We start from the raw sequence: 14362 nt of genomic DNA on the forward strand, positions 1-14362 counted from the left end.
GAACTGTACCCCTTTCACAGGGCTGTAGCCAGCCAGAGAGCCAGCACTCCACCAAGCACCACCAAACCCTCCACCCTGAGTCCCATTGTATCACCATCAGCCTCGGCACCTGGAAGGCCTGGTGAGGACCCTACAGCAACACATGGAACATACAGATTATAACAGGACAACAACAAAAATGTTACAGCCATTCTGCCGTTCTAAATAGGCTGATGTAGCACTATCCCTGTCCCTTTGTGTCCACTGTAGGCAGAGGATCTTGAACTGAAAAGTTATTCAAATATTTACATTTTGCCTCAGAATATCTCCAGTAAATGTTATGAGCAGTAGTTATTCACACCACCTCAAAGAATGACAACTTCATATCAGTAAGCTGATGGCTGTGTTTGCTATTCTCTCTCTCTCCAATTCGTTCACAGGTGTTTTGAATGTAATGAAGAGCTCTCCACTCATTGCAATAAGAAGGCTTTGGCCCAGACCCTGGATTTCCTACAAAAGCATTCTGTCAAGGCAGCCTCAGGTAACACATTCAACACACCTGACAAGGCCACGGGTTGCCAGCCACCCAATGAAAGGTGATCAATTTTAGGTATATTTATGTGTAGACTAAGACGACAGCAGGCTACCACCTGAAATTAAAAAGGGTGTGTAAACAGTGCTACACCATTTTACAATTTAGGCATTTAGCAGATGCTCTTATCCAGAGCGACTTAGTTAGTGAGTGCATACATTAATTTTTTTCATACTGGCCCCCCGTGGGAAACGAACCCACAACCCTGGCGTTGCAAGCGCCATGCTCTACCAACTGAGCTACATGGGGCCTGCCTGCCTGACTGACTGTGAGGGACCAGCCTGAGCTTGGGCATGAACATGGGGCAAATCATTTATTTTGCTTATGAAATATTGACATTTCTTGGCTTTGACAAATGCACTGGACTGAATGAAAAGCTGAAGAATTTAATAAATGAGAACCAATATTTAAAAAACTCTTCTAGGCTAGAGCCTAGATTTCCAAGAAGCCATTTCATCCTCCTTTCACTTCTATATTTTGAGTGCAAGTGCTATTGGTTTTTACAATATGTGCTATTATATAGAGATATAGGTAATTACTGAATGCAGAAACCCTCTGTGGAGACTCCTCTCCTCTACAAACTTAAATTGATGTTCACCTGAAGGAGTGGAGTTGAGTGCAGCACGCCAACTCCCCCTGGTGGCCAAGGCTTTTTGGATTCCAGAATCCAGGCAATTTTTTCTTTGCAACTGTGGCCCAGAAAATTGTTAACTGAGGATGTGCATCTCTTCTTTAATGAAACGATTCAATACGCATCTAGATGCATGGGTTCTGATATGATACAGGAACGATACGTTTTAGATTAAAACAATTCAGTGTAATTCGGTTTGATTAGGGGAACGAATTGATGTGATACAATTCAATGCACTAAAATGTATTGCATGAACACATTCATTTTCCATTTAAAATTAATATCTGCTGCTGAAGGGAGCTCAGGAACTGGGCCTCTCTGAGCTGGACCTGTCTGAGATTACTTCTCTAAACTGAGTGGCCCTCTCTCTGTGTGTATGTGTGTCAATGGTGTGTGTGTAGGCAGCTGAGGCCAGACTGAGCATCTACCAACTCACTATCAGATTAGGGGTGGTGGAAATGTATGCTTTTTGTCCCCCCACTTTTTATCTGAAATCACCATCACCCACTGATTAACTTGTCATTTTTACAGATTCAAAATGTTTTGAGCTAGTACTATGTCAATATTTATATTTAGAAATTAGCATAGCATTTAGCCAATTAATATTATGCAGCTTTGTATTTTACCCCATCTCGAAAGCGAATGGTTTAGACCGTTTGGAATTTAATCTCAGACCAATGAATGCGAAATGATTGCTGTCCTTTATGAAATTCCCCTGTTCATGTAAAAATGACCAAATACACTGACTGTTTAAAGCAAAACTATTTCTTATGATGAACCTGAACAATCTAAATAAAATCTGAATGATTTAAAAACCCAATCAACAGTTGGATCTGAGTTGCTGCTTCCACTCCTGTAGGCTACACAACTCCGGTAAAACACAATTGTCTACAGCACATTTGGTAACAATGACCCAACAATTTACATTGGTTGTCACTCAACTAATAAAGCCTATGATTTGACATTGCAAAAAAACATTTTACAAGCATCTGAATACTGAAGGTGCCAGATGCACGAATAGCCTATAAGAAGAACAGGGATAGGCCTACCTCTCGTTGGCACGAGCAGTTGTTTCCCACACTGTGTGCACAGTTATTATCTGACAGTCATACGCACTTGCATGCATAAAAGTTTGATAGGCTACTGAACTGAAGGAGAGGACGCATCAGTTCAGTCACAACAGATAACTTATTTTCGGAATAAAACAATATGAGGAAAAAACATTAGTGAATGCGATTTTTAACATTTGAATCGAATTTCTGACCGATGCTTGCTTAATTTGGATCGGTTTGTGCTCCGACAGATGCACTCATTTCTTACGCATCAGTCCCCGGTTCAAATGTTTATTGGTGAATCGTTGCATCTCTATAGTTAACTGTAATTTTCCCTATCAGTCAATAATCCTCTAATGAGAATGTTGCATGTAATAACAGAGGTATTACTGTGCAAATATATAAAATAATCATTTGCCATGGTTGCATCATGTTCAAAAATGTTCAATGCTTTGTTACAGCACATTTCTGCATTAAAAGATGCACTGAGGTGTGTTTTAAGTTGACAAAAGCTGTGATGACCTCCCCATTCATGTTTGGTCAGGGCCACAGTATGGCTTAACTGCTGACATCACTGAAATGAAAAGCTGCAGTATGGATGCTACACAGGTGACAACAACTGAAAACTTGTAAAGATGAGATGATTCATATTTTTTTCCTATTGAAATTATATTTAATAAGCGATTTGGTGAATGCTTTTGTGAAGGGGCTTGTACAGGATTCATTTGTATACAGTAATTTCCGTCTTTCCTGCACTTGCCATTACTTTTTCATGATTCTGCCAATTCACAAGTGGTTTTGTAGCCTAGCCATGCGTATCCCAATCTGTACAGACCAAGCCAATTCCACCTTAACCCAGCCAGCTGAGCCACCCTCACCTAGTCCACCACATTCTCCTAGACCCCCCCATCACCCATGTGGTAGATTCACATTCCTTGTGATGCCCTGTTTAATAAAGTTCCCTGGCCTAAAGACTACCAACTGCCCTTACTGATCTGCCCTGTGGATGTCCCCTGCCTTTCCTGAGCCTCCTACCTCCAGCTCTGCTGCTCTTCCTTCCGCCTGCCCCATGTTCATGCCCAAGCTCAGGCTGGTCCCTCACAGTCAGGCAGGCAGGCAGGCCCCGTGTGGCTCAGTTGGTAGAGCATGGCGCTTGCAACGCCAGGGTTGTGGGTTCGATTCCCACGGGGGGCCAGTATGAAAAAAAATGTATGCACTCACTAACTGTAAGTCGCTCTGGATAAGAGCGTCTGCTAAATGACTAAAATGTAAATGTAAAATGTAGTGTTGCGGGAGTGACGCTCCAGTTCCCCACCTCTGCCGCATGGCCGCACTCATTAGTGGCATTAGGCGCTTGAGCGGCGCTCCCCGGCTGGGTTCCCTGAAGAACGAGAGCAGCTGTGTGGGGTCTGGCCACTGCGCTGAGCTCCCCTAACCTCCCCCTCTCCCACAGTCCCCCCCCACCTCACTGTCCCCCTGTCCCACGCTGCATGTCTCAGCACCTCTGGGAAGGGCCTGTTGGGGCATGCTTGTGGGAGCCAGGGTCCAACAACGAGTCCAAAGGGATGGAGATCAACAGCTGCAGCGCATTCCCAGGGATGAACACTACATGATTGGACACACACACACATTCCTTCAATTGTATACAATGTGAATAGGTACATTGTTTTTTTTAGGTATATGAGTTTGTTAGTGTTGACTTTAAAAGTCTCTTCCTGTGTCTTAGAAATCACAGAATGGCGCTGTAGCCTCCAGTAGTATTTCCCCAGCTTCAAGGGCACTGCGGTTTGAGCATACCAGTATCCAATTAGATTCTCCAGTCCAGTCCTCTCACTCCAGCCTTCACAAAGCGTACAGGACTACACAAACTGAAATTCCATCTTGTTCCCTCAGAAATGACTTTCACTGTGGTTGTGGTGGCGGAGGTGGGCATTCCTTTTCATGAAACATGGTGTTCTCTCTAGATAACTTCCTGTCACCCATCCACTCACTCAGTGGAATAGACAAAACCTGCACGAGTCACATGTCGATGTCCCTGATCATTTGTTTTTTGAGCAGTCCCTTTGAGTCCGTGGGGGCGGCACAGAGGGCCGACATCCCTTCCCCTTTACCTCCACGTTACCTGTCACCTTTCTTCCCACTTGATTGTTCCACACCGGCTGGCTAAATAGGGAGAGAAAACAGGCAGCCATTGTTGCGGCGAAAATGGACTGCTGCTTTCGGATGGGGAGCTGGTGAAATTGCATTTCTGCTTGAAGGCCAGGTTTTTAGGCAGAGGCTGTTGTTGTATTCTCTTTTTACCATAGATCCCAGGCACAAAAGAGCCCCAGCAAGAATTTTTCAGAATCCATAATAGTTTTGTACAACAACAGCTCAGGGTAGAAAGAAAATCTATTAACGGTGCTCTCTCACCAACAAGGCCTTCAGCTGAAGTACCAGAGTCCCACTAAAAGGAGACTTGACCTCAGGGAGCTAGTCTTCAGCTTGTAACACAGCTGGGGTGTCTTTGTGGAGGAAATTAAAATGTTTCCTTTGAATAGGCATCAGAGCTTGGCGCTCGCTGCGTTTTGCCCATTATTTTCTGGTATTGATTTTCATCCAGTGAGTAATTTTTCCCCCTCTTTGTTATTAGTGTACTTGCAATAGCAAGGACACGCACATAATTGTACGGAATCTTTACTTATTACTATTATACTATTATATCTTTCTTCCACATGCCTCTCCTACTCATATACCAAAACCAATGGCTGTACGTTTAATAGGTAGCTTGTGCTTTTTAAGCTGATTCTTTTTAATTACATTTTTTAAGACCAGCATACAATCTCATAACGTCTCTGACCTTAATATTTCAGTATTTAATGGTCAATAGAATTTTCAGAAGTATAAGAACCACAGCTCAATTTCTAAATTTGATGGCACAGAAATGGGGATTCTTCAATACCAAATGAGAGAACCCATGTCAACTTTGTTAAAGGGGCAGTGCAGTCAACAACATGATTTTCATGTTTTCTTAATGATATTTCCACACTATGAGGTTGAAATAACTCTGAAATTGTGATAATGTCATTTTACTAGTGTAAGAGCTTTTTGAAAAACAAAGCCAGGAATTTCAGCATGTTTAGGTGGGATGGAGTTTATGGCCAACAGCATGACATCACAATCTGATCGTATTATTCTGTCCAGTCATAATTTATTTGCATAATGTATCCTCCTACTTTGAAGGGGTAAGCGGGGTAGGCTCTAGACTAGAGTCTAGTTGATCCTATCTGCCAATCAGTGCTGTGTATGTAGAAATATTGAAATTTGTATCAACACACCCACACGATCAGACTGAGCATTTCAATGGCAAAAGGAGGCTCAGGGAAATAAATGATACAAATATATATTTTGAGTTATTTTAATGAAATAAACACACACAGTGATGATTTAAAAATACTGCATGGAGGCTTTAATATGGCTTCTCCCACCTCAATCTTGCCATTCATACAAAATGCATAGGTTCTTCTACTATTGTTTCAGCGAAAACCTTACCTTTCTAGTTACTGGTGTTATGTATTTTTTGTATTTAGAAAGATGCTAGCCACAGTGGAACGGAATGCTGTACCTGGTGAAAGCCAACGTTTTTTTTCTCTCTCTTGACAAAAAAAACACGTAATTTGTGCTATAGAAATATTTCCCTGCCAAAAGAGACAATAAATACCATCTTGTGCAATGCATTCCATTTATACAATGGAGCTAGACAATCTCATTCTCTTTTTGACATTTTGGTTTTATGTGTTCAGCCTTTTTCATCTAGGACCTTCAACCATGAGAAAATAATGTATTTATTCTTTGTGTCCATTTACATGGCATCTCTCAAAGGATAAAACTATTCAACTCTTACCATGTGACTTGTAACCCTCTACTAGCATTCACGGTTTTGTGTAACCTTTTAAAAAATGACTTGTCCTGTCAAAGTTCTTAGTTTGATGTAGTAGGCTAACTCCCACAGTAGTGTTACAGTTGGCTAGATTTTCTATTTTTGGGGACCCTGGTCAGCCCATAAGACCCTTGTTTAAATCCAGGGTTTCAGTTCTACATGTGATGTAGTGTTGGTCTACAGTCAGTCAGTGGGTAACGTCCATAAGAAAAAAGCTTTTACCCTGGTGGTCCCTTTATGAAGCGAATCAAGGGTGCTTCTGTAGTATTTCCCACCACTGCACACTAATGTAGGCAAGCAATGTTGCCAGCAATGGCTTGGAAAGTGTGTGTGTCTGTTTGCGTGCATGCGTGCGTGTGTTTAACATGGCAGTGGGCTCTTTTGGCCTCAGATGGCAAGAAAGCAGGCTTTTCATGCCCTGCAGTCACAACAAATTAACAAATTAATACGACATTTGGTGTTGCCCAGCCTTCCCCTTGACTGCCTGTTCTCTGCTGCATGATGAGAGCTGTCCTTGGCTCTCCACTCCGGTCCCATTCTCAATGGTGAAATTAATCAAACAAGCCTCTTGATAAATGCTCTCTTACAAGTATCTGCTTTAATGTTTTACTGTGATGACACTGCTTCATAGGCTTTTGAGGAAGTATGTCAAACGAGAGGTCATGTAACATTTAGCATGTCTGTTGATAAGTTAGGTTTTGAATGTCCATTTTGTTTTAGCCTAGCTCTATGCTGTGGCTGGTATATTCAAGTTTTCAACCATAGTTACAGTACTCTGCTCTAGACCAATAGCTACTGTAGTGATTTTTGTATTTTTAATATGTCAACATCCTAAATATGTTTCATACACAGCATCAATCCAGTGAGTCTTGTAAATTCAAATTATAGTTCAAAATTGTTTGTGGTGGAATGGCGGTATATTTGATCATATGAATAACCTCTATCGTCTTGACATATTTGCGTAATTTTTTTGTGAACAATTGTTTTTATTAGATCACAAAGGCAATACAATCAATAAAACAATTAAAATAAATCCTCCTTTTGAACCCCGCCCCCCAATCCCTAACAACGCATACTATTAAAAATGTAACTCCAACATAACCATTTCCTTATATGAAGGTCATGTGGTGGCAACCAGTGCTGAACATGTTTTTTTGGCAGCAGTCAACCAAGCCAGCCAAACCTTGCGTTGTTTCTCATTCAGCTGCATACCTGATCCGTCATTAAGTAACAGAGGAATTGGTTCAAGGGGTACAGTTTTAGACAACACTTTCCTCCAAAACTCATCAGGACAATCCCATATCATATGTTTATATGTGCCAAGTGTATTGAGGGAACATAGGTCACAGTTTGGGCTTGGAGACTGTTTGGATGAAATCTTAAAAGTGGTGTCAAGTATGACCTATGAGCTTAAAATGAATTAACTGATGGTTTGGGTTCTTTGAGTGAAATATATTCTCCCAGACATTCTCCCAATCAATAGCGTCATCATCAATAGTCATATCTTTTACCCACGCTTTAACAATTGAAATATCTTTCCGCTTTAGTAATTGAAGATGAGAGTAAATAACTGACACAGAACCTCTGGACGGGAATGTAAAAATTCACTGCTGACCGTAGTCTAAGATGAAGAAAGAATGACGACCCTGGCAAACTGAAAACTAAGGAGACCCTCTGAGTTAAATACATATATTTCCCCTAGATTATTGACCCCTTTTGCAGACCAGACTTTTGACTCAAATGCTTTGTTACCTGAAGTAACAGCCTGGTTATGCCACAGAGGGGTATGGAGATGCCTCTTCCAGTTACCACCTACCTACACACTTCTCAACCCTCCTAAAATTATATTTTGTATTAGAGATAATGGGACCATAATATAACATGCATTTCTTAATAGTTATACCAGAAAATAACACGTCTAATCTAATAGGAAAAACTAGTTCCTCCTCAATAGCTCTCCAAGTGACTGATGTAGACTGATCAAACCATGATCTAAGTAGGCGTAACTGGAAAGACTGGTAAATATAAACATTTGGTAATGCAAGTCCCCCATTACCCTTCTGTCATTGTAGTACCTCAAACCGGAACTTTGGATGTTTGCCATTCCAAAGGTATTTACGTACAAGTTTATCAATCCTTACCCAATAACCTAGTGGTGGAGAGAGTGGGATCATCATTGCTTAGGAAATTAATACGTGGCAACACACTCATCTTTATGGAAGCAACCCTCGTTTTTAAGGAAGCAGGCAACTTCTCCCAAATGTTTAGATTTCATTCAACCTCTTTGTAAATGTTCTCATAATTAAACTTCACCAAACCATGCAGAGATGTTTTGTAAATTAAAGATGCACTATGCAGAAATCGCTCCGCCATTTCTTGGTTGCTAAAATTCTGATAGTTTGCCTAATTTCAGTTTGTGACAAAACAAGCAAGTATATAGTGTAGAGGATCATTGTACCATCTAAACCACTGTGAAATATATTTTCCTTAACCAAAAATATTGTATTTTCAGCTGTTTGAAGGTGGTGTACAAAAACCAAAAGTAAAAGACGCAAAAACAAAACTTAAGAATGGAAAGCATAGAAATAGCACACATAGAACAGATCTATAATACACATTTATATGTGAATTTGGTCGGGTCGCCCAAAAGTTACATATTGCAGCTTTAATGCCCAAATAAGTGGACTGGGTGTGAAACTTTCTTTGCCGCTTCATTAAGCAACATTTAATGCTGACTTATACCCTGACAGCAATTTGAAATCTTCAAATGTGGATAATAATGATGAGATTGAATTCTCAATATCTATCATAACTAAGATGATATCATACGCTTATAGAGATATGATATGACAGGGTGATTTAATCAGTATAGGAGAAGCAATTGCAGAGAGATAGAATAAATGTCGGGGATAAGTCTACATCCACGAAAAATAGGAATGGACTTGATTCTATGTCATTTGTAGACACCATGGCAAAAAGTTTAGCATACGATCCACGAACCATATCGATAAAATGCTTTCCCAAACCAAATATCCTTAAGGCCGCCCACAATACTGCTATTTGAGCCTGTCAAAATACTTTTCGGCATCTAGAGACAGCACAGCGCACGGTGTGTCCAACTGTTGTGTTTCATGTATTCCGTGCATTAAATGACGGACGTAGATTTGCGCTATTGAATTATTGAGATAGTAGCTAGTGTCCACAAATTCAGATATAAATGAAACCTCAGCCTCAATATGAATGCAACATTCAGGCTTGCCTGCTTTCTGGTCCAATTCCGTTCAAGTTTTTGGAGATAAAATAGTTATTTTTTCATGAAGAAAGCAAACAATGACCATTTTTCTTTCTCGCTTGTGTGAAAAAGAGCTGGGAGTCGAGGAGGAAGTCAGCAGGCGGGGGGTAGGCAGGCAGGCATCGTGATCGTTTAGTCTGCCCTGGGGACAAGCTCCACAGTGTCACTGCTGCCCATATTCGGTGGCTGAGCAAGGAGGGCCAGGTGGTGGTGCCGAGCGCGGCACAGTCAAGCGTGGACGCAGCTCATGCTGACATTTGCCTTCCCCGACTGCTGCAGGGGGAGGAAAAATCTGCTTTTCCATATGCTTGTGCTCGTTGGGTCCCCGGCAGATGGCTCCCTGAACATTGTTTACCTTGAGTGGCGGTCCCAGATAAAGAGTGTGTCCATAGGCATTCCCATTCCGCCCAGTTTTCCCCTCTCTCCTTAGCCAAGGAGCCGGTCGGAATGCTCACACACACATACTTGTGTAAACAGGCACATTCTCACAAAGCTACATACCCATCTCGTCACACATTCCCCATCGCATACAGATTCCAGAAAAACCGTATAGTATTTCTCTAACTCGTTCTCTCATTCTACCAGGAACTACCCTGTCCACACTTGTTTGCTATGAGTTGTGTGTAGTGTGGACATATGGCCACCTCCCTGATGGCTGTTTTGTTCCAGACAGACAGGCCTCCAGATGTTTCCGGTGTGGAGGCTGGAGGGACAGATGCTTTTGGCTCGACTGGGGTGGACTGACACTCCATTCAATGGTCCCAAAGCGGAACCCCGCCCCGCTTGGTCACAGAGACCATCACAGTGCCAGGCAAAGAACATCCATCTGCCATAAATCAGAGTAATTATCATCAATATTTGATGATGTTTGACATTCTCAGTCAATGTTTTAGCAGGATCACTAACCGATTCTGTGGTGGTAGAGTAGATCTAGGGGGAGGGTTGGGGGGAGACCGTAGCGTTTCCACATCCTCAGCCTTCCATAGTTACACACTTGTCCTGATCTCTGTTACGGGTTTACAACTGGGTCATACTCAATGGTAGTGATGGGGGGGAAAGAATCGATACAGTTACATATCAAGATATTATATTGATATTTGACTCAAAGTATCCATTTGTAAAATACATTTATACTTGGTAGCGGTAGCTAGCACTAGTCGGCTGTACCTGCGCCAAAATGTTTCATCCTATAGCTTGTTCTCCATCTTTTTAAAGTGAGCCAACACGTTTTCAGCACTTATTTCCATGACTGATCAAAACAAATGTTCTCATGCTCTCTCTTGTCCTTCTGCAGCAGACATACTGTATAGTGAGCAATATGTTTGGAACATCAAATAAAATCACAGTATCGAATCGCAATACTTATAGAATCGTGAGAATCGCAATACATATCGTATCAGCACCTAAGTATCGTGATAATATCTTATTGTGAGTTTCCTAGCAATTCCCAGCCCCACTCAATGGGTCTTCTTTAATATTAAATGTTTTGCATAAACCTCATGCTGTAAAAATAATTTCATTTTTGTCTATTTGGTCTATGCTTCATGCCCCCCCCCCCTCATTCCATGTGGATAACACACGGCAAGTGTGCTTTTTAAAAGTGAAGTGTTCAGGTTCCACTCTGCTATGTGTGTGAACATCAGAAGGCCAGGTCACGCTTGTCAAGGTCCTTCTCCCCTCAGTTGGGCAGTACCAAGTGGCGGACTGACTATGGCTGCTCGACGAATACCTATTTTTATCAGTGTCTTGTACTGACCCCGAAATAATACTTTTTTTTACTAAGGAGTGATTTCTTATTTTTACAGGGAGCATGTGCAAGGCCTATGTGTTTGTTTTGAGGAGAGAAAGGGTGGGCAGGAGGGTCGGTTGTTTTCACAACGAAAACCTTGGGTTAAGGGTCATGCCGTCCATGTCTCTCTCACCTTGCCCTTGTAATGCTGGGTCAAAGCCAGAAGGCTTGGGGAGCAGGGCAGCAGCAAGGGGTCCACTGCTAACTGAGACATCTGTCTGTCTGGTCGGGGTGAAGTGCTGCTGACTGATAGCAGAATACATGGTCCTGAGTCCTCAAGGTAGCTTAACCTCCTTCTCTATCCAAGCACATGCTGGTATGATTTACTTATGGTACATGCAGCTATGACAATCTCCATTTGATACCATTTATATGATGAAATAGGTAGGTACTGCAGGTAGCCCCATAACCTGTCACCCAAATAATAACAATGTCACATAATTATAGTCAGAAAGATAATGTCACATACTGACATTGAGCACCTAAGATGACCACATTTCTCATGTCTTCCCGTTAGAAAATCACAAATCAACAGAGAGAGACGGACAAAGGCAGTAAAGCAAAATTCCAATCAGGTAGATGGCACTGCACCCACCTTTTCCCGTCTCTGGTAGACTTGTAACACTGATTAAGGTACACATAAGAAGTGTGCATTAATTCACGGTTAAGCAGCTTGCTGTCTTCCGGAGCATGAAAAAAAAGGGCAAAATAGTGTAAATTATGGGGAGGGGGAGGGGGAGGGGCAGGAAGGCAAACAGGCACAGAGGGTGCTTTCTCTCATCTCAACAGCCTTGGGTCCTCTCACTTGTTTTGTTCATTAATGCCTAATGTGACGGAACACCACTTGTCTCTCCCTTCACAAATGACACCGATGACAACGGAATAGGAAATGATGGGCTGCTGGGAGAATTATAAATGTTTTATTGCTTGTAACGTTTGTACTAGGTCCTAGCATGTATAAGGCAGCCCATTGACTATACAGTACACTATATATACAAAAGTATGTGGACACCACTTCAAATTAGTGGATTCAGCTATTTCAGCCACACCCGTTGCTGACAGGTGTATACAATCGAGCACATAGCCATGCAATCGCCATAGACAAATATTGGCAGTAGAATGGCCTTACTGAAGAGCTCCGTGACTTTCAACGTGACATCGTCATAGGATGTGGTAATGTCTATGAGCAACAACGGCTCAGCTGCGAAGTGGTAGGCCACACAAGCTGACAGAACGGGTCCGCCGAGTGCTGAAGAGCGTAGCGTGTAAAAATTGTCTGTCCTTTGTAGCAACACTCACTACCGAGTTCCAAACTGCCTCTGAAAGCAACGTCAGCACAAGAACTGTTCGTTGGGAGCTTCATGAAATGGGTTTCCATGGCCCTAGCAGCCAAGCTTCGCCTGGAGTGGTGTAAAGCTTGCCGCCATTGGATGCCAGGAGAACGCTACCTGCCCGAATGCATAGTGCCAACTGTAAAGTTTGGTGGAGGAGGAATAATGGTCTGGGGCTGTTTTTCATGGTTCAGGCCAGGCCCCTTAGTTCCATTGAAGGGAAATCATAACGCTATAGAATACAATGACATGCTAGACGATTCTGTGCTTCCAACTTTGTGGCAACAGTTTATCTTATCACTCTTTCGCCTCTTAGGGGCCGATTTGCCCTATGTTTCAGTGTGAAAGGTTTCTGACTTTCCTAAAGTATTTCTTAGCATTACATCCCCCTCATTTTGTAGATAAGAGGTCAGTAGAGAGATGTTCTTAGTTTGTCTCAGCCAGCCACACCCCATGGTTTGAGTGTTAGACTAGTGCACAGAGCTGTCAGTCTCCTGAGTCCTCCCCAACTATAATCCCTCAGTGCTTGTCCCTGCTGGCCTGCTCTGCACTGACGACTGCCTCCCTCTTGCTGAGTTGGGATGGTCATGGAGGAGTAACAGCTGGGCCAGAGAGCCGTCTCTCCCTAAACAGCGGAAACTTCTCCAGCTGTCATCTGCTCTCTCCCATATGACCCGGCTCTCCTTCCAGCTGCCGCCCTGGCCTCCCACACGTTAACCCACTTCCACCGCAGGAGACCACGCTCGCCGTTTGCTCCGGTGTGTGTGTGTCTGTGTGCTGCTGGGACCGGGACTGACCCCCACTAAGAAGCCACCCCAGCACATAATTGGGTCAATGCAACCCCTGGCTCTCTGAACAAACTATTAGGCTCTGGTCTCACAGGAAATTGAGAGACACTTTAGGTGTTGTTTTTTCTCTGGCGACCTCAGAGAACTTGGCTCATACGTGCCTCGTATGTAGCTCATGCAGTTTAAAGTTTCAAAATGCCATTGCTGCACCAAACTCTCTTGCAAGGTGACGCCATGTGAAAAACAAAACTGAACACATTTTCACTGCGCTTTACATACTAAACGAACAGTAAGCGCATCTTAGCTAAAACATTTGTCAGTGCATTCGGAAAGTATTCAGACCCCTTGACTTTTTCCACATTTTGTTACGTTACAGCCTTATTCTAGTATTCAGACCCTTTGCTATGAGACTCGAAATTGAGATCCGGTGCATCCTGTTTCCATTGATCATCCTTTTTCCAGTTTCTACGACTTGATTGGAGTCCACCTGTGGTAAATTCAATTGATTGGACATTATTTGGAAAGGCACAAACCTGTTTATATAAGTTCCCACAGTTGACAGTGCATGTCAGAGCAAAAACCAAGCCATGAGGTCGAAGGAATTGTCCGTAGAGCTCAGAGACAGGATTGTGTTGAGGCACAGATCTGGAGAAGGGTACCAAAAAATGTCTGCAGCATTGAAGGTCCCCAAGAACACAGTGGCCTCCATCATTCTTAAATGGAAGAAGTTTGGAACTACCAAGACTCTTCTTAGAGCTGGCCGCCCTGCCAAACTGAGCAATCGGGGGAGAAGGGCCTTGGTCAGGGAGGTGACCAAGAACCCGATGGTCACTCTGACAGAGCTCCAGAGTTCCTCTGTGGAGATGGGAGAATCTTCCAGAAGGACAACCGTCTCTGCAGCGTTTGCCAAAAGGCACCTAAAAGACCCTGACCATGAGAAACAAGATTTTCTGGTCTGATGAAACCAAGATTGAACTATTTGGCCTGAA

General features: G+C 42.8%; 1 protein-coding gene across 1 annotated transcript in view; it reads left to right on the forward strand.

The window, feature by feature from the left end:
- The window catches only part of LOC311140710 (ubiquitin carboxyl-terminal hydrolase 45-like), a 37431-nt gene that overhangs the window by 2736 nt on the left and 20333 nt on the right, over positions 1-14362 (forward strand). Inside the window, exons 4-5 of the mRNA XM_084175894.1 lie at positions 21-121; positions 420-520. Coding sequence (XP_084032020.1) covers positions 21-121; positions 420-520 — 202 coding nt within the window. The remainder of the gene's footprint in view (positions 1-20; positions 122-419; positions 521-14362) is intronic.

The sequence above is a fragment of the Coregonus lavaretus genome (assembly GCF_964263955.1).
Source record: "Coregonus lavaretus genome assembly, chromosome: 13".
Taxonomy (NCBI): Eukaryota; Metazoa; Chordata; class Actinopteri; order Salmoniformes; family Salmonidae; genus Coregonus; species Coregonus lavaretus.